At 51.2% G+C, this 24342-nt stretch overlaps 9 protein-coding genes across 9 annotated transcripts; 7 read left to right on the top strand and 2 right to left on the bottom strand.

Annotated features, from left to right (window-relative positions):
• Positions 1–28: 28 nt before the first annotated feature.
• On the bottom strand, positions 29–1027 carry LRP88_12843 (ketopantoate reductase family protein; the record flags this gene model as incomplete). The annotated part of the gene is made up of 1 exon (XM_083249228.1): positions 29–1027. The coding sequence occupies one exon, from the start codon at positions 1025–1027 to the stop codon at positions 29–31; it is 999 nt and encodes a 332-aa protein (XP_083095030.1).
• A 543-nt stretch (positions 1028–1570) lies between these two features.
• On the top strand, positions 1571–3234 carry LRP88_12844 (uncharacterized protein; the record flags this gene model as incomplete). The annotated part of the gene is made up of 5 exons (XM_083249229.1): positions 1571–1727; positions 1782–1880; positions 1942–2094; positions 2162–2238; positions 2305–3234. 5 exons carry the CDS (start codon positions 1571–1573, stop codon positions 3232–3234), a joined length of 1416 nt encoding a protein of 471 aa, XP_083095031.1.
• Positions 3235–4138: 904 nt separating this feature from the next.
• On the top strand, positions 4139–5754 carry LRP88_12845 (NAD-dependent succinate-semialdehyde dehydrogenase; the record flags this gene model as incomplete). Its single annotated transcript, XM_083249230.1, has 3 exons — positions 4139–4454; positions 4518–5119; positions 5167–5754. 3 exons carry the CDS (start codon positions 4139–4141, stop codon positions 5752–5754), a joined length of 1506 nt encoding a protein of 501 aa, XP_083095032.1.
• Positions 5755–6768: 1014 nt separating this feature from the next.
• LRP88_12846 (fungal specific transcription factor domain-containing protein) lies at positions 6769–8226 on the top strand (the record flags this gene model as incomplete). Its single annotated transcript, XM_083249231.1, has 1 exon — positions 6769–8226. The coding sequence occupies one exon, from the start codon at positions 6769–6771 to the stop codon at positions 8224–8226; it is 1458 nt and encodes a 485-aa protein (XP_083095033.1).
• A 2517-nt stretch (positions 8227–10743) lies between these two features.
• LRP88_12847 (uncharacterized protein) lies at positions 10744–13732 on the top strand (the record flags this gene model as incomplete). The annotated part of the gene is made up of 13 exons (XM_083249232.1): positions 10744–10917; positions 10966–11054; positions 11105–11216; positions 11270–11531; positions 11582–11664; positions 11717–11750; positions 11800–11968; positions 12017–12143; positions 12194–12740; positions 12790–12854; positions 12909–13042; positions 13093–13608; positions 13714–13732. The coding sequence occupies 13 exons, from the start codon at positions 10744–10746 to the stop codon at positions 13730–13732; spliced, it is 2331 nt and encodes a 776-aa protein (XP_083095034.1).
• Positions 13733–13991: 259 nt separating this feature from the next.
• On the bottom strand, positions 13992–15341 carry LRP88_12848 (ring hydroxylating alpha subunit-domain-containing protein; the record flags this gene model as incomplete). The annotated part of the gene is made up of 4 exons (XM_083249233.1): positions 13992–14397; positions 14453–14614; positions 14741–14972; positions 15023–15341. 4 exons carry the CDS (start codon positions 15339–15341, stop codon positions 13992–13994), a joined length of 1119 nt encoding a protein of 372 aa, XP_083095035.1.
• Positions 15342–15992: 651 nt separating this feature from the next.
• LRP88_12849 (amino acid permease-domain-containing protein) lies at positions 15993–17754 on the top strand (the record flags this gene model as incomplete). Its single annotated transcript, XM_083249234.1, has 5 exons — positions 15993–16085; positions 16137–16207; positions 16258–16371; positions 16424–17211; positions 17261–17754. The coding sequence occupies 5 exons, from the start codon at positions 15993–15995 to the stop codon at positions 17752–17754; spliced, it is 1560 nt and encodes a 519-aa protein (XP_083095036.1).
• Positions 17755–21068: 3314 nt separating this feature from the next.
• LRP88_12850 (flavin monoamine oxidase family protein) lies at positions 21069–22642 on the top strand (the record flags this gene model as incomplete). The annotated part of the gene is made up of 3 exons (XM_083249235.1): positions 21069–21352; positions 21406–22029; positions 22081–22642. 3 exons carry the CDS (start codon positions 21069–21071, stop codon positions 22640–22642), a joined length of 1470 nt encoding a protein of 489 aa, XP_083095037.1.
• Positions 22643–22903: 261 nt separating this feature from the next.
• Positions 22904–24163, top strand: LRP88_12851 (uncharacterized protein; the record flags this gene model as incomplete). Its single annotated transcript, XM_083249236.1, has 1 exon — positions 22904–24163. One exon carries the CDS (start codon positions 22904–22906, stop codon positions 24161–24163), a length of 1260 nt encoding a protein of 419 aa, XP_083095038.1.
• Between the last annotated feature and the right edge of the window lie 179 nt (positions 24164–24342).

Consider the following 24342-nt stretch of genomic DNA (forward strand, 5'->3'; position numbering starts at 1 on the left):
ATGGACGTGAGTTGGAACTATCGGAACATCATGTGCCCCTCTCCTTGACCAGCGCCCAACATCTAGCCTTGGCCAGAGCATACAGTGTCTCTAGTCGAGGCATGGGCACATCCTTTTGCTTCCCAAGCCTCAATGCGTTGCCAAGAATTGCTTCCACTTCAAACTCCCTGTTCTGCCTAACGTCCTGGAGCATGCTCATTTCTCTTCCCGTCCCCGTCTCGGCCCTCTTTTTCGCGATGGAGAACTTCTTCTCAGCCACTTCTACCGTCACGCCTTTGATGCCAGCTGCTTTCGCCAACTCGACGAGTTCCATCATGATTCCCCACGCCAAATCATGAGCGTATGGCTCCGAGGTTCGTAGAAAATCTCCGTCCGTAGTCAGCGTCAACGCTCCGATGGGATTCCATGCCGCGTTCATGAGTAGCTTTGACCAGCGGGCCACCTGGATATCATCGTGGACCTCGGCTCCGCCACCGCCTTTGATCATGAGATCGGCAAAACGTCTTGCAGAATCCTTGTGTGACTGGGGCGCGTTGGAGGGATAGGTGCCTAGTTCGAAGAGGTTGAGCATCTCGGGATACTCAATTGTGCCAGGACCTGCCTGCACCGCGGGACAGTAAACCACACCGCTCAGGATAGGATTTTGAGGGAAAGCTGCTGCGATCTCCTCCTCAATCATGATGCCGTTCTGTGCCAGAACAACAGTTGTCTGTGGCCTTCCCTCCAGAACAGGTTTGAGTTGTTCAGGCAGTGATGGATTGCTGCTGGGGAATGACTTGGTGCAGACCAGGACAAAGTCAAAAGATTCTTTGCTGCATTCCGAAATGTCGCGCACGACGGCGGTTGGTTTGAAGGCGACATTGCCATATCGCACAGACGATAGCTTGAACCCTTGCTCTTTGACCGTGGTGTAGTTGGACCGGCAGACGGTTGTCACATTGCACCCAGCCTGAAGGAGCTGATACAGGTAGACGCCGCCGATACTGCCGGCGCCAAAAAGCAGTATATTGGGAGATGAGACCGCCATGGCGAGGATTGAACAAGGGGTTGGTGCCGGCCTTAGCAGATTGAAAGATCAAGTGAGAGTTTGCGCGGTAGGATAGCTCTCGGCACAACAAGACCCCGATTGGCCCCCTGTTTTAATACACAAGGAGGTGATTGTGGGTGGGACTAGCAGCAAGCCGAGTCAAGGAGGGGTCTTTGCTATTCCTTGGCGCCGGCCTTCCCCGACCTTCTTCTACCGAGGAATAGAATAAGTCTCCGCAGGATCGGACAACCCCGACTACGATGGATTATGTCCTCTGACCCCATGGGGATTCCCCAGATCCCCCACACATCTCTATAGTCTCCGCATTTCTTGTGGATCATATAGATTGATAGGATAGCCCTGTCCTTGAGATGACCTTTCAGTCAACAACGGCAAGCGAGCCTCTTCATCGTTTGCCCTTCTTCTCAAGTACTCTTCCCTCTTTTCCGACGCACAATGTCTCCTCCTGATTATACTACTAAACTCGACGACCTGCCTGGATAGGTTAGTAATAAGCTATCCTACGCCCATGAGGAGGGTGATTTGGATGAAGCATCCGGCTTGACCTATGAGGAACTGGCATTTGTTCGAGATTTCCCTGAAGATAAGAAGAAAAAAGTTCTTTGGAAGGTCGACGTTCGGCTGGTGCCGTTCTTGACACTCCTGTATCTTTTTGCTTATATCGATCGGGCTAATATTGGTAAGTATCTTACCCATAGTCGTTGGAGGTGTGTACTGATGTGCGTTGGAACAGGCAATGCAAAGATTGAAGGACTCGTCGAAGACCTCGGCATGACAGACGATCAGTACAGAATTTGTCTCAGTATCTTCTACGTCCCGTACATCCTCTTCGGTAAGTCTACTTGCTTCTGCCATGCTCTTGAATGACCATTTCTAAGCTGAAGTGAAACCAGAAATCCCGAGCAACCACTATCTCAACAAGATGAAGCGCCTGTCTATCTACATTTCCGCCATCGTCATTGCCTGGGGCCTCGTCATGACATTCTCTGGTCTTACTCAGAACTTTGGTGGCCTTTTGGCTATTCGTCTATTGCTTGGAGCGACAGGTACATCTGTCTTTAGTTCTTAACCTTGCCTTGCTTAGAGTAGAGCTAACAACGGAGCCTCATACAGAGTCTGGTTTCTTCCCCGGTTCGATCCTCATTATCTCTAAATGGTATCTCCCGAACGAGACACAAACCCGTATCGCGGTTTTCTATACGGCCTCTGCTCTGGCCGGCGCTTTTAGCGGAATGCTCGCGGCCGGTATCGCCTAGATGGACGGCGTCGGTGGTCTAGAGGGATGGCGCTGGATCTTCCTCCTCGAAGGAATCGTCACGGTCTTGCTGGGCGTGCTCACCTACTTCTGGCTCATCGACTCCCCAGCCCTGTCGAGCGGATGGCTTGAGTCTGATGAGGTTCGCTATCTAGAACTTCGCCAGGGCGCAGACCTATCTCGTCGAGCTATGGCTCGTGTCAAGAAAGAGGGCAGCGGATCTGACACTCGCAAGGCGCTGATCAGTGTCCTCTGTGACTGGCAGATCTGGATGCATGGAATCATCTACTGGTCCAACACAGTGCCAAATAACGCCCTCAAGTTCACCATGCCGCAAATAGTCCGCAACATGGGCTTTGAAGCGACTCGGGCGCAACTCCTGACTATTCCCCCTTACATCATCGGAGCCATATCCGCATTCGTTTCTTCTTGGTTCGCCGACCGCTTCAGCTGGCATATGCCGTTTATAGTTGGCCCGCAGCTCGTCGTTATTGTGGCTTACTCCATCCTCTATGCTATGGCTGGCGATATCACGAACAATGTCCCTGCCTGCTACTTCAGCATCTGCCTAGCGTGTCTGGGTCTGTTCCCCATCAACCCCTGTGGCAACGCGTGGAACCTGAACAACCTGGCCGGCCCATCTAAGAGGGCTATGGGCATTGCCTTTATGCTGTGCATTGGAAACGTTGGAGGCATCATTGGTGGTTTCATCTACATCGGCAGCGAGAAGCCCAAGTATCCCACAGGTTTTGGATCGAGCTTGGGCTTTGTGGCAGCGGGTGCCTTGGCTTGTCTGGTGGTTGAGGCTCTGTACAAGTATGTCAATACCCAGAGAGCCAAGATGACGGAGGAGGAAGTGTTTGCCAAGTATACGCCCGAGGAGCTGGATGCCATGGGTGATCGATCGCCATTTTACAGGTACACGCTGTGAGGCAAGAGCTTGAGAGACGTTAAACTCGTATTGTGCCATGCCTCTTGATTGGTGATGGTACAGGACTATGGGTTAGCTAAGTAGATATCAACACGCGAAGTCATAAACTGTTGAAACACTGATAGTAATTATGATCGATATGAGTGTGGAGCGGATTGTATTGCATGGAGTAGTTACGTACACACGCGTTTAAACCCAGATACTCAGCCAAATTCACTTCAATTGGTGAGGGAATGGCAAGCCTACATGGACTGAGGGAAACTTCTACTCCCCAGAGTCAGTCAACAACTGCAGGAACACACAGAAAATCCCACGATTTCTAAGGTCTAGGCTAACGAGAATGTCGCTGCAGTCATAGGTATTGGGTCATGTTGTCGTTGTCGAGGGATGTGCTCCTTGCTTCTTTATGGTGTTGCCTTGATCTGACAAGAGAACGGGAACAAACTACAGTGGTTAGGATCAGCCATCACTCAGGGATGATCAAGAAACCCTGAACATGCATGTATAGCATCCACTCTCTAGTCTCTGCAGGTTCACCACAAAAATGATCAAGTCCAAAATTAATCATCCCCGCGCATGAGTCATGACTACCCTTCTGAAGAGACGGTTTCTGAGGTATGCAGGGCACATGGCTTCTCGTGGAGACGTCGGGTTTGCCCGTAGCTGGTGGGTCGGCCTTGTACGCTCCAGCTTGCCGTTCGCTTGGCTATCTCCAACCGAGTCGGGGTTGTCCACTGTGTGTTTTTAGTGGATCCGGATCAGTCCGTTAATTGGCCTTGGTCGAGCATACAGAACAGGGCATCCAGTCAATGCCGAAAGGTGGCTGTGCGTGTGATAAAAATAAGACAAGTGGTGAGAACGAAAGCACACAGGTCAACACAAGATCCTTAAGCAAAACATAACCATGAGCCCCAATACTTCTGCCAACCGTGATGGATACGATATCCCCATCCCCATCACAAACAAAGACCTCTTCGACACTCGTGGCCTAGTTGCGGGATCATGGAAAACCCCACCAAACGGCAAATCCTTCCCTATCTATGAACCGTCATCTGGCAAAGTGCTTCGACAATGCTCTGACTTTGGGCATCAAGACTTTGTAGATGCTATTGATGTAGCTGATAAAGGATACCGACAATTTTGGTCCTCAACAACAGCCAAGGAGAGAGGAAGCCTTCTGAGGGCGTGGTACGAGCTGATTCTTGAGAATGCCGATGATTGTAAGTGCGACAAAACGGTGAAACTGCATTGACTTCTCTTACTGACCGCCTGTTCACCCGTAGTGGCTGTGATTCTCTCGCTGGAAAATGGCAAGACCCTGGCCGAAGCTCAAGACGAAGTCAAGATGGCAGCCTCGTACCTCTCCTGGTTTGCCGAAGAAGCCACCCGGGCCTATGGCGAGACGATTCCCTCGTCTTTCCATGACACCACTGTGCTCACGTTCAAGGAACCTGTGGGAGTCTGTGGTATTATAACGCCGTGGAACTTTCCAGCTGCTATGATCACCAGGAAAATTGCCCCGGCGTTCGCCGCTGGATGCTCTGTTGTGATAAAGCCACCAAGCGAGACACCATTTAGCGCCATCTCACTGGCAAAGTTGGCCGTCAAATCTGGTATTCCAGAGGCAGTTATTCACGTGGTTCCCACAAAGGACCGGCAAGCGTCCCTCGAGCTGGCAACGAACCCCAAGGTCAAGAAGCTGAGCTTTACCGGGTCCACCGGAGTGGGCAAGATGCTCACGAAACTGGCGGCAGGAACCATGAAGAAAGTGAGCATGGAACTAGGTGGAAATGCACCTTTGATCGTGTTTGAGGACGCGAATTTGGACTGTGCAGTACAAGGGGCCTTGACTGCCAAGTTCAGATGCGCCGGCCAAACATGCGTGGTATGTGGATGCAGCTCAAGGCCTTGACTCGGCTAACCGTATTGCAGTGTGCCAATAGGATATACGTGCAAAGCTCGGTCGTGGAAGCATTCACGGCCAAGCTCGTGGAGCGCGTGGGGAAGCTTTCTCTTGGCAAAGGCATTGAGAAAGGCACGACCCTTGGGCCCCTCGTCAACGCCGCAGCCGTGAACAAGGTCGCGCACCAGGTGAAAGACGCCGTTTCAAAAGGCGCAGTCGTGCGGGCGGGAGGCAAGCCACCAGGTACAGACGGCTTTTTCTTCGAGCCCACAGTCATCACGGGTGCAACGAAGGAGATGGAGGTTGCAACTGATGAGACGTTCGGACCCCTCGGGGCCATTTTCTCGTTTGAGACTGAAGAGGAAGTTATAGCCTTGGCCAACGATACGGAATTTGGTTTGGCGGGGTACTTCTTTAAGGATATCGGGCGCGTTATGAGAGTGGCTCGCCAGCTTGAGTGTGGCATGGTGGGCGTCAACACGGGCATTATGACTGCATGCGAGTCACCATTCGGGGGCATCAAGGAGAGTGGTGTCGGCATTGAGGGCTCCAAGTATGGTCTAGCCGAATATCAGAACGTCAAGGGGGTCACGATTGGAAATCTCAACGACTACTAGGAAGTTACAGTGAGTAGGTATGCATGAATAGTTGATCGATATGTGCTATAATTGATCAAAGCCCTCCAGCTGAGTTGGTGGACCAGCCCCCCGTATCAGCGAATTGTATGACTTTCTTGTTGTTCAGCCAACTGGAAAGACCCCTTTCGGCATGACATCTCGAATCATAAAGCCCAGGCCGAATCGATCAACGGCTTCCGGGCAAGTCCGACTGGCCCATATGACTGGCTCGGGAAACGCCGAGTAAATGCTAGTGAAATCGGCTATATGACCAACAGTGATGATTGGTGACGTGAACGATCCGTTGGCTTTGCACCCCGCAGGGCCCGCACCCACTGACTGGATCACTGCCTCAATAACAAACACCAAGAAAGGATGCAGTCAATACCAGAGACGGGTTCACCTGCACCGTTGAACCCAGTGACGGCTACTCAGGGAGCATGCGTGTCATGTAAAAGCAAGAAATTAAAAGTACGGGACCCTCCAAGTGCTCTTTGTCATGTTCCGTCTCTCTGACTCTTGATATATAGTGCGACAGACTGTCTCAGTCATGCAACAACTGCACAAGACTTGGAGAACAATGCATCGCCGTAGACCCCGGATCAGGGCAGCTTCACGCAAGGAGGTATGTTGAGTTGGATACTGAGCCTAGAAGCCGCTTATCTGTTGTGTTAGCTATGTGGATGGCCTTCGAGACAGAGTTGAAAGTCTACGACTTGCTATTCGTGAGAGTCGACATTCCGAACCTGTTGAAGCAGGACCTGCCTCTAACCCTACACCTTCCATCTCTCTGCCCAATGTTTCTCCCAACTATAGCGGCTCCGGAAGTATCTTCAGGTGCGGCCGACTGATCTACTTGACCTCTACACCATCGCTGACAAGCATCTACCTAGTCTCGGGCAGCTAGTAGCCGCAGCCGTCTCTCGCGGCTCGGACAACTCAGTCCTCCGCCTGGGTGCCTCTACGGCCCAAGAACACGGGCACCAGAACATAGAAAGGGTGCGCGCCACAGAGATGCCACTGCCCAGCCTTGGCGATGCTGTCGAGCTTGTCAAGTTGTACTTCGATGCACTACACGTTACTATGCCGTTCATGAGACAAGAGGATGTCTTCCAGCAGCTTGAGCGGCTATACACTGGAACCCCGGCCTACACCGGACATGACAAGACTCAAGATCTCTTCCAGCTCCACATGATATTTGCTATCGGGGCCATGCGCTCTCCTGGGAGATGGAAAGACGACTGCGCAAGGGACCATTATCTGACCGCCATGAGCAAGGAGGCTCACCTTGGCCAAGTGCCACCTCCTGCACAGATACAGAACCTGCTCCTTATCTTTGTCTTTGCCACTTTGCATGACGTTGGCATCGCGAGCACTTGGGAGATTATCAGGCAGGCCATGAGAGTCTGTGTGAAATGCGGCTTCCACAGCCGGGAGACAGCTGACGAGGGCTTGATACAGGAGCAGCTACGGCGAAGAATATTCTGGTCAGCGTACATCTCAGATCGCCACTGTAGTCAGAACCTAGGGCGACCGGTGGCTCTGGCTGAAGAGGACATCACTATCGATCTTCCAATTAACCAGGACGATGACAAGATCAAGGCAGGCGAGCCAGAGACTCCTGGAAGATACACAGAAGTTACCAATCTAGTGAGGCACACGCTTCTAAGGCGTCTCGGCACGAAGGCACGAATAGCATTGAACCGTCTATCGCGACAACGGGCTTCCCTGGTAGAGCAGATAGGCACTGCAAAGATCTGGACCGATGCCCTTGAGGCGTGGTACAACTCTAGTGTTGTCAAACCTACTCCAACCAACGCATACGAAACCAAACAATATCTCGACATCAACTTTCATCGCGAACGAATGAAGTTCCTGTCGTACTTGGTTCTTCCCTTGGACAACGCACAGAACACGACCGCGAGTATCGAGCACTTGTGGCAGTATACCCTGTCGGCGTATCAGATCCTGTTGGCATATCAAAAGCAGTCCAACGACGGTTTCTTGAAACCCAACTGGACGTACGTGCAAGACGTGTTAAAATCAGGATTCGGCATTCTCTACTGTGCAGTAGGCATACCAAAGCATCGACGTCAAAACAACGGCGGGGTCAGCCTGACGCCCTCGGAGTTGGACACAGTTGTCAACGCGCTAAAACTATGCGGTGAAACGTTGAGCGAGATTACGGACGAGTGGCAGACGGTACAGCGTCACGCAAACGCGTTTATGCAAATGTCTGAAGCTGTGCTTGAGCTCATCGCGAGCACGACCCGGAACGTCACGCGGGAGCAGAGTCACGCGGGAAATGGCGGCGAGAGGCTGGAGGAAACCATGGATTGGGACTTTGATACTCTTGACTCCGCATTGAATATGTTCCAAGGGGAAGGCATTGAGCCGTTTACTGATACAGAGTGGGCCGAGTTGTTTGAGCTGGCTGTGGAGGTGGATGGAGAGCTCACTATGCCATTGTAAATCGTTTCTGGAGCTGAGCTCTCGGCGCTCTAAGATGAGGTGGTGCTGAGCTCGGGCTGAAGAACCTGGAATTCGGGCTAGGCAGAAGGCATTCTTGAGACTGCACAGCCCTGTAAGGAACACATTTAGAAGGCGATAAAGGCCGCTCAGACATGTGACTGTTATACTTGCGCTTGTGGTCACACCTGACGTTCTTCAGGCACACGCTTGGGCCGCCGTCAGTGTTGAGTAAATCAGCCTCGACAGACTTCGGTAGCTTCTTCTTTCAGCAGCATTAAGCGATAGGGGAAACGCAGCACAGATCTTGAAACACTAGTTGATGCACTGCAGACGGTTTGTACTATGTCAGTATTGCCCAGGAGGTATGGCGGTTTGTCACACAAGAGATTCAAGGCTAAGAGGACTGTTCATTTTTATGGTGCTTGTGCTAATGATCGACGTGTTAGACCTGGCTCACCGAGAATGGCGTTTGAGCTATAGTACGGGTTAGTCTCTTGAGGAACCGTTGTTAGTGAGCTTGTGCGACTAACCACTGCTGCTCATGAGGCTGATTGTCAGTGCTCTGGCCGGGTTCAGGTGCTTGTGACACCACTTGCGCGTATACCCAATAGTTGAACAGCAGCCTATGTGTCTTGAAATTTTAAACGTCCCTGGAAGTATGTAGCTCCGAGGTTATCCTGAATCATCATCTTTCTCTGTCCATCCATCTCTTTGTGGGCCAACCATTCGATATGGGCGAGCGGTTGTCCATCGCCAGTGGTATCACCGGCATTATTTCTCTTGGCACGACCCTATGTAGCGGTCTCCATACATATTTCAGTGCCCTGAAGGATTAAGGCAAAGATATTGAATACGCTTACCACCACCTAAGTCTGCTCAGCAGTTACATCGAGCTCATTCGACCCAGCGCGCCAACACTTTGCTGTCGCAATGCCCAAGCAACTGACCTCATCACTAGGGCACTTCTACTATGTAAAGGCGAGCTTGAAGCTCTCGAAAAAACCCTCGACAAGCTAAAAAGCGGCAAAGGCACATGGGAGAAGTCAAGATCAGCCGTCACTTACCCATTCCATCAGGCGAAGCTGACCCAAGTTCAAGACCGACTTTTCAAGGCCACGGCAGTTCTAGGAACTGTTGTTCAAGCATTGATTCTGCAAGATAACCTGCACCTACTAAAATGTGTCAACTCATCTTGATAGTCGTGAAAACATATCTATCAGCAATGATATAGAGGCTCTCAGAAACGCGGCCCAGGACAACCATGTGGTCATACAGGACTTTCTTCGCAGAATCGAAACTGGCGTCGACACTGCTGGCTGCGCTGTCAAGCTAGAATCAGCACTGCTGACGGGAATCTCTACTGCGATCGAGCAACAAAGAGCGATGACATCGAGCAGTCACGCACTGATCCAAAGCACCAGCGCCATGCTCTCGGTGAAGCTGGATAGTGTTGTAAGAGCATTGATCCTCCACATGTACCTTGTCGGATGGGGTTTATCCCCGCATAAAAGCACCCGATCTAACGAGAGTATCAGGCACGGCCGCTGTGGGTTGTTCACGAACGTTCGGCCATCACGGCAGCAAGACAAAACGACGGCCCGCAGTACTTGAAGAATGCAGACCTTGAGACAAAGGAGATTCGAAGATATACTGATGAGGGAGGCTCGTCTTCTTTGGCCATCATTTTGCTTCTCTTGGTGACCCCTTGCTGCAGGTCCGGCGCTAGTGGTAATATTCGCAAACTATTGATGCACCTTCCAATGTCTTGGACCTCAGCAAGCCACGTTTTGTGGGGAAGCTCCTCCTAACCGCCTGACCGTCTGCATGAGCTTGACACTATTTCATCACGAGATGGGCCTGGAGCTTCTCATTATACGAGAGTACGTGCCATAACTGGCACTGCCTGGCAGGGGGTCTCCCGAAACGGCTCGGTTACGATATAGAAAGCGACGATCTTTACTCCTCAACGCATCACAGCCAGCCACCATGCACAGCTTGCGCATAGTCTATCCATGCTATAGACGGGACGGGACGGCTCGGTCCTGTCGTTATTCCCCTCAGCCGCTGTGCTAACGATGACCGTCATTCCTAGTCCAACACCAAGTTGTTCAATCACGATGCGACGATGGAGGTCCTGGTCCGTAGACCCTCGCCATCGGAACTGGCCAGAGCTTGGAGGATCATTTGGAGACCGGATCTGGAATGCGAGTTGACCCATTCCGGCGCACCTGTGAAAACTATCATCCCCATCGACCAAGATACACGGAATGGCTGGCCGTGGCAGCGTTGGCCTGCATGGCACTTGCCAAGTCACTAGTCGCTACTGGGCGACTAACTCTGCGTGATATTGGGTGTGATGAACGGAACAGGGCCAGTTCTGGACCATAACCATGTAAGGGCTGGGCGCAGCTGAAAACAATAAGCGCTTGTCAAGGCCATTTTGTTCCGTCCTGGTACCCATTCCGCATTAGAGGGCAGAGACTTGTCTTCCGATCTCAGTATAAATAAGTCTCTGAAATGTATACCCCTCCCAGAACACCTCCTCCAGAATCTGGTGGACTACATCGTTCAGACTCATCTTCTCGTTCACCTCCTGCCAATACCACCGCTACAGACTCCCAGGTCAACATGGCTGTCGACAAGGAAAAGATGGCTGAGTCAATGGCTGCGCAAGCTGCCGCTGTCTCCAAGGTCAGAGTCGTTCCCCGGCCCAAAGACTGTGGCTTACCTGTTGTCTAGTCTATCCGTGAAGCACTTCAGGCGTCTTTTCCCGTTGCACCTGAACAGTTGATGACGGTCCAGGTGCCCGGAACCACTATTAACAGTGGGTGAGTATTGATCCCAGCTGAGGGAGGGACAGGTTGCTCACTTGTACCAGCAAGAATGGTGGCTACTGGTGGAACGAAAATGAACACGCAGAGACCCCTCACACTGTCAAGGTGAATGAAGCCCGACTGGTCGATGGCATGATTCCCTTGAGCAAGATCATGGTGAGTTTCCATCATTCAATGACTACAGTACAGAAACTAACCATACTGTTTAGATGGGCCCTACCGGCAAGAGTGTGTCCAGAAGCTACGCTGCGGCGCTGGATATGCTCATTCCGGAGGATGCTCCAATCGACGACCTGGATAAGAGTAATGACACCAAGAATAAGGCCGCCGAGAGATACGTGGCGGCCATGAAGTACCTCACATCCACGGTGCCAAACTCATCCAAGAGTGTCGTCGACGTCTATGTCGAGAAGCAGCAGGCTTGGTCTGATGCCATGAAGGAGTGGGACCAGGCAAAGCAAGCGGCTCGGGGTAAGTGGTCGACCTTCCACTCATTCTTCCAAATGACTAACGAGCCAAAGACGAGGCCAAGAGGATATTCCCAAATTCAGTTGGGCGACAGCAGGGACATTACGACGAATGGAACCAGGCGAACTTCCGTAATGTATGTACACTGATGATTGGCGCGTTTACTTGCATCTAACACGCCTGTATAGTACAAGAACCATGCCCAGGCCAAGTACATGGACTGTGAGTAACACTTGCCACAGACGTCATTGACGTGCTAACCATGTCTCAGGGATTGTCAATGGCTGCAAGTACAAGGTTGACTACTACTTCGGCATCGTTGATGTCTCATCGGCCATGAAGCGTGTCGAGTCGAGCAAGGAAGCCTCGCGCAACTTGGTCGTCATCGATCCTGATGGTACGACCGAGTGGCAAGAGGTTGACTTGAGCCCTCCCAACTGGTCTGTCCATCAACTGTACTATATCGACTTATGCTAATGATGTGACAGGGCTGATCTTTGTGCCAAGCAAGCAGAGGCCTGGGACAAGAAGAACAAGGAGCTGAGCCGCAAGGACTATGAGTCTGAGATCAAGAGAATCAAGAGACTTCTCTCCTCATACCGGGGTCTCCAGGATGTAAATGTTGCTTCCAAACTTCCAAACTATTATTATCTAACGCAAGACAGTCTCTTGGGAAATTGACCGACGAGGAGAAGGAGGCGGTCAATTCCGCAGACGAAGCCGAAAATGGGACAAAGGGTCAGGAACCAGACGAGGAAAAGAAACTGAAGGAGGCATACCAAGCACTGTACGAGGCTCAAGCTGCTGAAAAAGCAATTGAGCCTCCCAAGGACAATCCTGCCAATGGTACAACCCCGGAAACGCCCGCAGACACTACCACCAATGGCACGACACCTGCCAAGGTGGACCTTCAGACAGCCCAGCGAAATCTTCAAGCAGCTCTTCAAGCTCAGGGCCAGGTGAACCTCAAGAACAACAAGAAGAACGTCGTGGCGATGCAGAAGATGAGCAAGGTCGACAAGGTCAACTGGATCAAGAGAATGATCAAAGATGCCGAGGGACAGCTGGAGCTTCTTGAGCAAGGTCTCAAGGACTTTTTCAAGTCAAACATTGCTATCCCGGTAATTCAGGACCTCACAAAGTCTGAGGAGGACGGCAAGGAGCTTGTGAGAACCAACTACATGGATGCTGATGAGAGATGGGCCGATCCACGTAGGTCATCACTACATTTTAGCCGAGAATTGATGCTAATGAGCTCTAGGCTTTGCTATCAATCGCAACGGCACAGCACCGGGACAGCCTAAGGAGCCATCGAAGTGGACCAAGGTAAGAGCAGACATTGCTCTTCTACTTTTTCATTGCTAACACTTATCTACACAGATCAACGTCAGCATCTCGGCATCGTCTCAAGAGACGAGCAAGGAATCGCAGTCCTCCTCGAGCTCCCTCAGTGCAAGTGGAAGCAGTGGTCTATTTTCTGCATCGGGTGGCTTCAGCTATTCCCAAGCCAGCTCGTAAGTTGAACTCAACCATTTTGTATAAACAGCTACTGACGTATCAACAGCAAAGCATCTCAGGCGGCCGCTAGCTGCGATGTAGACATCTCCTTCGAGGCACTTCTGGTCACCATCAACCGTAACTGGCTGCACGGCGAGCTCTTTGCCGATTCCGAGCTCAACGTTGGACAAGACGTAGCCCTTTCTCCTGGTCCCCACGACCTTCACACGTACATCAACAACAAGGATACTAAGGGTCTGGAAAAGTACACCTACTTCCCCTCGTACCCCACAGCCTTTATCGTCGCCTCCAACGTCGAATTGGAGTTCCGAGGAGATACTACCAACCTCGAGGAGGCTATCGAGTCGTCTTCTTTCGACGCCAACCTCAAGGTCGGCTATGGTCCGTTCAGCCTTGGCGCCAGCCACAAGCAGGATTCTTCCAGCGCAAAGACCAAGATGGAGACGACTGCTACTGGTACGAGGATCTCTCTTGAGGCGCCTGCTATTATTGGATGGGTTAGCACTCTGCTTCCTCAGCTGCCGAGGTCAAAGGGAGAAAACTCGCTCATCCAGACTCTTTGGTAAATGCGTGGGTTGCTTTGGCTGTAGTCTCTATAGGCAGTTAGATATTTCTATCTGTCTAGAAGTTAATTGATTTGTCTAATTCATATTCTAACATCTAGTAGTACCCCGCGTATGACTTAACCGATTATACTGACTTTGGAGAGCGCATTGATCATAATGGTAAGCAACACAGCCCAGAATTAAAACCTAGTAACATTAGACGCCATAGGTACATCAGGGTGTACTGGTAGATATCGCGGCCTGAAATTCAGCGGACACCATGTTTTTGCCGCAGCTGTACAATCTATATATCCTGATAAGTACTCTTGTTGACTGTCTGAGTTGAGTTCTAGATACATGATAGTCTACAAGATTAACTGGAGATCTGTTGAGCCCTGCTCTACCACTCAACCTCCTTGCCTTTAGAATCACAAAGCCCCTGGCAAAACTCAATCTCCTCCTGAATGCCATTCCTAGCCGCCGTCCTCCTCGCCGGCCACATCTCGCCGCCTGCCTTTTGCTCTTCATTCCGATGCTGCACAACAGCCTCCTTGAGTATCTTCTGAAAATACAACACACCCTTTTCGTTGAAAGAGTTCAAGTCTCCTGTGACATAGACGCCTGCGTTGAGGTTCTTCTGGGCAGCATTGCAGAGGCCCTTGTCTTCTGACTCGACTTGCTTGAAGAAGTCGTCAACCTCCTTGAACTCCTCATCTGTGGCATCTTTGTGTCGGTAAACCTCATACTGCATTGATGTTGTGGTTGCTGAAGTTGGTACTACTCGCATGAGGTAAAAGTATTTCGTGCTGAGAGCATATGTCAGTTATGCTGGAAGGGCTTCTCTTCGGCTTAGGCACTCACGTCATGGTAACAGATGCGTTTGGAAAGAAGAAGGTCGGTGCCACTTCAAGACCAGATTCTTTCCCTTTCTTGTCCTCAACAAAGTGCTGGATCTGGCCACCTTTGACCTCGACTTTGTAGGTTGTCAGGTTAGAAGTTGCGGCGATGCCAGGGTGAGCAACGCTACAATGGTAGCACTGGATCAGTCAGAAATGTCCAAAGAAGCGGAATGGGATTCTTACCTCGTTGTAGTTGTCCACCAGTGTTTTCCAGTTATAGTCTCCATGCATATCCCAGGCATGGTCGAACGTGTAATCATCCATGTTGAAAATGCCAAGTCGAGGCTGCGTGTCTGCTCCATCAAAGTCGCTCTTCCAAGGAACAGAAGGCTTGTCTCCTCCGTCGAGATTGACCCAGACGAAACCTCTCTTGTCAATGTGCACATGGACCTTGAATAAGCCATTTGCGTCCTTGTCGAAAGTCTCCATCTTTTCGAAGCGAGGGGCCTTGGCCAGTTTTCCACTCAACCCGTATGACCATCCTAGAGAAAGACATTAGACAATTATATTGATGCTTGGGATATTTACATACCGTGATACTTACAGGACAAGATGGTGACATTGCCTTCATCTTTGGTCACGACAGGGTACGCTCTGTGGCGACAGATGTTGTGAAACCCATTCAGGTTTCCTTCCCTGTCGAGGCAGAGGAGGAACGAGAAGCCAGCCTCGTTGTATTGAACAAAGTCGCCTGATTTGGCAAAACGGCTGCGATGCGTCACCAAAAGCCATCGCTTGGAGTAGATGGCCCGCCTCTCCAGTTCATACATGGCAGGCTCTCGGTACCATGATGCTGGAAGGGCACGGGGCACATCGGTCGGTGCGCTCTTTGACGATAGGAACTGGAACATTGCGGCAGGGTTTGAGATGAAAGACAGGGTTGTTGACTGACTAGTCCGTGATAGACTTTGATATGGCACATCGCTTTAAATAGCTCGGGTGAAGACAACGTACTCTGTCAAAGGGCTTAAAGACAATCAATGTTATCTCCAATACACATTCACTGATTAGCCACCCCCAATTGAGTTTGCGTGAAAGTCGCACTTTTGGTCCTTTTTGGGTTTAGCGGGTCAAGGGATCGGCGATAATCCAGTCCAGTTCGCGGGGATGGTCAGCCGGGATGTTGGCACATGGTTATCATGCGGGGAGTCAGCTCTGCATCTGGGAATTCTATCCCTTTCGGAATGGACTGTCTGTTTCCGATAAATCCCAGATTACCGGGCTTGAGCCTCACCAAGATATGTTATCCCTGGGGAGATATCTTGGCATCTGGCTGAGATATGGGATGGGGAATATCTCGCACCTTTCGTCCTTTCCTGGTCTAGCGCAAAGAAGCCATCATCTCGACGCTCTAGTGCCACTCCTGATTCATGGATCTTGTGATGTGATACCTCGTCGCGCGATGGACTTCAAGAAAGAGGGCTTCCTTCTCTCTTTCATGGGATGGTATCGAGCCTGGGTCTCAACCATCATCATCAGCATTGATCAACATACGTTTCATCATGGCAACAAAGTCAGACATCGAAAAAAGACCCTCTGTGGCCGACACTGAGAATGGACGGTTGGCAGATGTCGGCTACGTCCCCGAACTCAAAGTCAGTTCTCCTACTTACCTATCACTAAGGTCTGGCTAACTCTATCAACAGCGCAACTTTTCGACGACGTCTATGCTAGCCCTATGCGTTTCTCTCATGGCTACATGGGAAGCGCTGTGCAGGTGGGAACCTCGACGAGACCAGATTTGCTCAGATACTAACACAGCTTTAGCACTCTGGCAGCTGGACTCGTCAGCGGAGGCCCAGTGTCGCTGATATACGGTGCAATGGTTGCTGCCATTGGGTCACTCTGTTCTGCCATGTCTCTAGCCGAGTTGGCTTCCAGGTGAGTTAACAAGGCCCGTAACCGACAATAGCTAACGTGTTCTCATGTTTAGTATTCCCTCGGCCGGAGGCCAGTATCATTTCGTCTCGCATCTATCGTCCAAGTCTGGGTCGACCATGACCAGTTGGTTCTCCGGTTACATCATGACCTTTGGCTGGATCACTGTCGCTGGAAGCGCCCCTTTCCTCGCCGGCACAATGATCCAAGGTCTCCTCGTCCTTAACTACTCCGAAACGTACACGTACGAACGATGGCACGGAACACTTATGTACTGGGCAATCCTCATTGGCGCCGCAAGCATCTGCATCTTCTGCAGCAATATCCTGCCTCTGATCGAGAAGATGTCTTTGACTCTCCATGTAGCCCTATTCTTCGTCATCCTCATTGTCATGTGCGTCGTTTCGCCGACAAAGAACTCGGCCACCTGGGTCTTCACGTCGTTTGAGAATAATTCGGGGTGGTCCAGTGATGGTGCTGCGTGGTGTATCGGCATGCTCAGTTCATGCTACGTCCTGATCGGGTATGACGGAGCAACGCACCTCAGCGAGGAGATGCATAACCCTGAGAGGGGCGTGCCTTATGCTATGATTGGCAGCGTGGCTCTCAACAGCGTTCTTGGTTTCGCATTCTTGATCGCTGTCCTGTTTTGTATGGGCGATATCCAGTCTGCCCTGGCCACGACAACGGGATTCCCTATTATTGAGATTTTCTACAACATCACGGGGAGCACAGGGGCGGCTTCGGCTATGTCAAGCGCCATTGTTCTCATGGCGAGCTTGGCTACCATTCCATTGCTGGCCTCAGCTGGACGCGTAATGTGGGCGTTTGCAAGAGATCAAGGTATGTTCGCGAATGCGGCTTCAAGGATGATAACTGACAAACTGATCAGGACTTCCATTCTCCGAAACGCTTTCCAGGGTGGAAAAGAAGCGCGGTATCCCGACCGTCGCAATCGTTGTCACCACGGTCCTGTTGATGCTTCTTGGACTTATCAACATCGGCTCAACTACAGCCTTCAACGCGATCCTGTCTCTCGCAGTTGTTGGCCTCGAAATCTCATACATCATGCCTATTGTGCTGCTCGTCTGGCGACGCATCACATCGCCAGAACAGCTCAAATGGGGGCCATTCCGTCTCGGAAGGGCCGGCATGTTTATCAACATTGTCGCAGTGGCTTATCTCATCTTTACCAGCGTTTTCTCGCTGTTCCCTCCTTACCAGCCCGTCACAGCACAAAACATGAACTACGCGTCTCTCGTGCTGGGCGCGACGCTCCTGTTTGGACTCGTGTACTGGCCGCTCAGGGCGAGCAAGAAGTACTCGGGTCCGTTGAACGAGACCGAGGGTGTGGCAGTGGCGAATGGTTCGGAACCGGAAAGATAAGCAGATACCAGCGAGATACCAGTTGAGGCTGGGGGTTGCTCCGTATCCTTGTAATGTTGATCTCCGATGCTCCGTAGTGCCTTAACGCCACCAATTATATCGTCAAGATTATGAACCACGCTAGTCCGTATCAAGTTATCTTAGCCCAGAAACGCGGGGTAACAGGGGTTCCGGCCTCTCCACAGATAAAGCCGGTGATACTGAACGCGTCTTAACACCTAGGCTCGGCAGTCCTTCTGTGAAGATTGTCCCTTTCCCTCAGATGCCATGGACGACAAGATACGCCGAAGCTGTGCTAGAAAGCGAAAATCCAGAAGTAATTATTCTCCCGTCCCTGGTGTATCGGCCTGTTGCCACTAACACTCTCCCCAGGTGGATGTTCCGTCTGCAAGAAGCGAGTGAGTTAGCCACTCAGCTGAACCCCTTGTTCTTACTCACCAACACATTCTTAGAGGTTAAAGTGTGATGAGCAACAGCCAAGTTGCCGGCGATGTATCAAAATTGGAGTCGAATGTCCTGGATACGCACGACCCGTCAAATGGTCGACCAAGTATGAGAAAGGCACCTCCTCATCTGCGGCCCTGGACCTTGATGGCGATACCTCGTCTTGGTTTGAGACGGAAGCCAGGAAACTCTCAAACGTCATTGAGCCGAGCACTAGCCATCAAATTCTCCAATCTCGCCAAACCGAGCATTCCGACTTGGCAACCATGCCCATGGTCGAGTCTCCCCTGTCTCCCAAAACTACCGTGTCTCCTGTCTCCTCAAGATTACCAGAGGCGTACAATGAAGCTCCCAGTATTAGCGATACCCCCCTTTCTGCCGAGCAATCCGTATCGTCTCCTTCCTTATCAGTTTCCGGTTCTTGGCATGGTTTTGTGGACGATTTGAATGAGACCGAACCTGAGCAGGTTTCCACCTCTGGCTCGACGGACGACAACACATCTCTGACTTTCTACAAACCGATGGAGCAGTCTTCACTATTACTCGACCATTACTTCTCCAATGTTTGCCAGATGAACTCTGCCTTCGACTCGCTGCACAACCCGTTCCGATCAGAGGTATCAAAGATGATCATTAACTCGCCACTCCTCTTCTACTGTGTCTTGAGCATGTCTGCGGCGCACCTCTACCAAGGAGACGAACCCAAAAGCAGCATTGCGTTGGAGTTTCAGACAGAAGCGATATCCCATCTCTCCATTGAACTCTCGCGACTGGACACAGCCATGCCTCGGGTTTTGAAAGGGGACGATAAGACATCAGGACCACTGGCATTACAGAAGACGGACCATGTTCAAGACGACGTCTTGCTGGGCGTTATTCTCCTGGGAATGACATCGGTTTGTCTCCATCTCCAGCCAACTTTGCTCTATTTACAAGCTGATTGTCCTCCCTAGGCCTGGCTTAACTCTTCCGCGACTGGTGTATCTCACTTATTCGGATGCCGTCAACTCTTCAAAGCATGGATGGCCTCCAACTCTCTAGAAGACCCCGCTAAACGTGCATCAATGAATCAGAAGCAGTGCTTCCTCGTCTCATCAATGATATACTGGGAAGCCATGAGTTCGTTCGTCCTCGACCAGGACACGGCCGCTTTGTCATACTTGGACGTCTTCTGCCAGCCAAGCCTGCCGTCACTCATCTATCCATGTCCTTGGACCGGTGTAGGGACCCCGGTCTTTGTGTTTCTGGCCAAGACGGCTATTCTACTCAGAAACAAGAGAGTCTTGCGGAATCTCCGAGTATTCAGATCGGGCGAGGCGCATCAAAGAGCCCTTTTCGCGGAGCTTCTCGACGATGCTTCAGCTCTAGAGCGAGACGTCATCAAGTTACGAATCCCGTTTGTTGGTCTGATTGAGGATGTGGGCGATCCATGTACACCACCCGACCACTTTCTAGCCATCGCTCGTTGTTACCGCTTAGCCACTCTGCTTGAGCTATACCGGGGGTTTCCTGAGTTGATCAAATCTCAGACGGTTGTGGAGCAAGCTGCTGAGGTGCCCACGGGTGAATGCGACGACAAGACGCATCTGATACTCGGCCTCGCGTTTGGGATATTGGGGATTCTGGAGTCAATACCCATCAACTCAGGCACAATCTCGATTCAGTTACTGCCCTTGTTGATTGCCGGCAGTGCTCTAAGTGTGGCCCCCAGGCAAAGCCAAAGCACTACCGCCGAGAGGACACCATTTCAACAAACTGTGGTGCGCTGGCGAGGATTTGTCCGACAACGCATCCTCTATCTATGTGTTGCTATCGGCTTGCGCCCGGTGAACCACGCTGCCCTCATCCTAGAGGAAGTCTGGTCACGCATGGATATGGAGATGTGTCAATCAAATGATAATGAGGGAATTCTTGCTAGCAAGGTACATTGGCTGGATGTCATGTCTGAGAAGAAGTTGGAAACCATATTTGGGTGAGGTTATGGGACTTTGCAGTGATAGATCTTAGGCTGTTCCAGCGCATTGTATTCCCTCCATCTCCATCAATGAACCAAGTTCTCGGCCTCATCCCCTTCCCGTGCTCACCGAGAGTTCACAGCTTTGCCCTCTGATCACAGAAAAATGCCAGGGCGTACGTCTCAGTCGAAAACGAGATGGTGGATCCCTTGGTAAAAAGCATCACGTCACCAGGCCTAGCTGTTACCATCGCACCCGTCTCATCTTGGACGACACATTGACCCTCGATAAAATGCTTCGCCTCGTCAAACTCGTACGTGAATACGCATGGCTTGCCCTTTTCAATGCGGAAAAAGCCTGCGGATATGGGGGCTTTTGAGCTGGAGTCGCTTGTAGAAACAACGTCTTGGACATGTTAGACCAGTGAAACTCTAGGAATTAAAAGGGGCGGTTGGTTTACCTCCTCCAAAAGCATTTCCAGAGTCATCCATTTGAGGCGGCTTGATGGCCGCAGCTTGTGGCTTGTAAACAAATGGCATGGTGACGAAGGGTGAGTGTTAGTAGGATGACTTGCAGCTTGGTCAACGCAGCAAGGGATACAACATTATCTATTTGAGTCGATTCGTATAACAAGGTTAGAACAGCACCCTTATTCTCAATCAGAAGCTAGTACAGGAAGAGTTCAAGAGTACGGGCTCGACAAGCGATGGTTCGTCAATCCTGCCTATGTTCGACCTCGCACTTTTTGTCCGAAATGGGAAAGGTGCAGTCCACACACATTGCAGGGCGCTTGCAGAGAACAGCGACCGACTCTTATGACTTAAGACAGGGAAACAACTAACTGCGTTCTATCAGATCACCTCAGCCTCTTATTTCCTATCAACTTTGAGACTTTCTTTCATTGCAAACTACACCATGCCCTCCAGTCGTGAAGGTTATCTTTGGACGCCTATCGGCGACACAACCGGCCTCGCCACCGACGCCGTTGTTAGTGGCACGCCAGACTCTTTAATCCGCGACAAATACGATGTCGTTGTCATTGGAACTGGCTTTGCTGGCCTCATTGCGGCTCGGAACCTTTCTCGCAACCCAAACCTCACAGTGCTACTTCTCGAAGGCCGGGACCGTATTGGTGGAAGGACATGGACTGCGAAAGCCTTGGGGGAAGAATTTGAGATGGGAGGAACTTGGGTCCACTGGTAAACACTTTCCCATCTACTTCTCTCGTAAGTGTCTAATAATCTTGTTGCAGGAACCAGCCTCACGTATACGCCGAATTGCACCGCTACGGGCTACACTCCAACCTAAAGACCTCCGCCGGAACACTCGATGCCAAAACGACGTTATACACAGCTGCTTTCTCGGCTCCCAACAATATCGATGGTGGAGATGTCAATTCGGCAGTTCAACGAGTCGCAGATGCCTTCTTCTCCATAGATGGCCTATCCAGTCGCGACCTCATGCCCTATCCTCACGAATCATTCCGCCAACCGGTTCCATGGCTCAAATACGACCATCTCTCTGTCAAGGACCGCCTTGATCAGCTTGATCTGCCCCAGATTGAGAAGGACCTGTTTGATGCCATGGTTAGCTCCTTTGGCTCAGCTCCTGGCTCTGAATGCGGCTTCACCGAGGCGTTGCGCTGGTATGCGCTCGGAGGACACACTATGGCTGGGGTCTTCGAGCTTGCCGGTGTATACAAGCTTGGTAAAGGAGGCATGAGCTCTTTTGCCCGGGCTATCCTTGACGAGTATCGTGGACACTTGCTGTTCAACACCGTTCTTGAAAAGGTTGAGCAGAGCAACTCCTCTGTCACTCTGACTGCAAAAAACGGCAGGCAGATTCAGGCAAGCCAGGTCATATCCGCAATCCCCCTGTAAGCCCTTCCCCGAGTACAAATTAAGTTTCTGGGCTAACCATCACTCAGGAATTGCCTATCGGATATTTCCTTTACACCCTCCCTGTCGCCACTCCGCCAAGAGGCCATCAAAGCTGGCCACATCAACCAAGGCGCCAAAATTCACTTCAAGCTTGGCCAGACTGAGCCAGGATGGTTCGCAATGGCAAGCGGCTACGGAAACTCGCCATGGTGCTTTTCCTTCTCCGACCACAACGGCACAGTCAAGAAAGATGGTACCTACTGCATCGGATTCGGGTACAACGGAAATCTCACGGACCCACGTGCTTCAGGCCATATTATCTCCACTTTCAAGCAGTATCTGAAGCCTAATGCTGATGTCAAGGCGTATTTGACACACGACTGGATGAACGATAGCCTTGCCAAAGGTACTTGGAGCTGTTGGGGTCCGAATGCCATGTCCAAGTGGCTGAAGGAGCTGCAGAAGTCGGACGGCAGAGTTCATTTTGCTAGTGCCGACTGGGCTGATGGATGGAGAGGATTTGTCGATGGGGCTATTGAGAGAGGCGTGGTTGCAGGCAGGGATGTTGAGCGGTTGCTCCTGGAGGAGCAAGTCAAGTCCAAGATCTAGATTCGGAATGTGAACTGCCCCCTCATGATTCCATGCTAGGTGTACCCTACTTGATAGTTTATAGATCGGTTAGTCGAAGGGGTCTTACGAGAACCAGCCGTGTCTATTTGCTTAGGAGTTTCTTTTCTCATAAGTGCGTTATCACGTGATGTTCCCACAGGCAGCAACGCGGAATCGCAATCTCACCTCACTTAATCCCTCGAACTCTAGCAACGAGCTTCCCGTATACGCTATTTCAGTATTTTCACCCACTTGTACGACATGTCAACAAGTTTCCCTCTCTTTTCGAGCTTCCCCAATGAGATCCAAGAGCTCATCTGGGATGCTGCAGTCCGCCCTGTCCCGGGTCGTCAACATGTCCAAAGATTCATCATCACGGATCACTACTTGAACCAGGCAAATCCCCGATACCCCATTTCAGGTGACTTTATCAGATTTGGGCGTCAGGAAGGGCCGCGCTCTGGCTTCTCACTTGCTCTTCCATGGCATGATCCGCAGGGCAACCCCAATGAGTCTGTGTATGCGATGGATAGTGGCCTGTGGACGGCCTGTGCCGCATCTCGAGCTGCAATGGTACGGCGATTCAAGAAAAATGAGTGGTGGTCCGATATTTCGCAACAGGAACTCACGACAGGCTTCGCAGAAAAGGGAGCGTATGCTGGCCAGGAAGATGTCTTTCACTCGGCCACCTACAACACCCGCGAAGGGGAAAACAGACACATCACAATTAATACCGAAGATCTCATATATCTGGACCCACGGCATTTGGACTCTGTAGACTGGTTCCATCACTATGCTGGAGACCCTATTCCTCTCCTTGATTATTGTGGAGAAGATGGCACCAGGACGAGCCCCAGCTTCCTCGGGCTCAACATTGCCATCGACTTTGATCCCAGGATGATGGATATGCTCGCCAATCGGCCAGTTCACTACTGTCGGGGAGACTTGGGCATGTATTCTATGTCTATAGTCGACATGGTTGATGTTCTGCACGAGTCTGCTGGAAGGGCGCTTTGGTTTATCGATCACCGGCTTCGACGACGATCACCAGAGGATGTAGGCTCAACTTCAGACATGCACTCTGAGGAACCAGAAGCAGAGGTTCCGCGGTCAGCATCGACTCCAGAGGCCAACCGGCAAATCTTCCACGCCGACGGCTACATCTTGGTCGAGGTTCGGAGAGAAGACATGGGACTGTGGGCCATTGAAGCAAAAGGCTTAGAGCCCAGCAGCGATCCCTGCACTGTCTTCAACTTTTTCGATGTTTTGTTTCAGACGGGATATGGGAGACTGGACATCCAAAATTCAATTCGAATGCGGGTGTTGGCATATCAAGGTACCTCGAATGAAGCTCCGAGACGGCGAGGGCCATATGAAATCACCCCAGACCCTTCATGCCTGACATGCTATCCAAAGGAGGAGACCCGCCGGGTCCGTCCAGTCAAGCTATCGACGAGTGAGGATTCTGACGATGGTATATCACTGAGTGACTTAAAACTCTTTGATTCAGAACGAACGTAGGTTGGCGAATAAAAATACACTGCAGTCATTGTTCAACCTTCAACTGCCGTCATGAGAGAAGTGACAGGGGTGATGGTGAGCACTTTCAATTCACTCTCTGGATGCCTCCCAGAGGGTATGCATATCAGTGACCAGGCACCTAGCACCAGTGACCAAAAGTTCGTCCAACACACAGCACA

Source organism: Fusarium phalaenopsidis, assembly GCF_050370095.1.
Source record: "Fusarium phalaenopsidis strain FUZ10S chromosome Unknown contig_32328, whole genome shotgun sequence".
NCBI lineage: Eukaryota > Fungi > Ascomycota > Sordariomycetes > Hypocreales > Nectriaceae > Fusarium > Fusarium phalaenopsidis.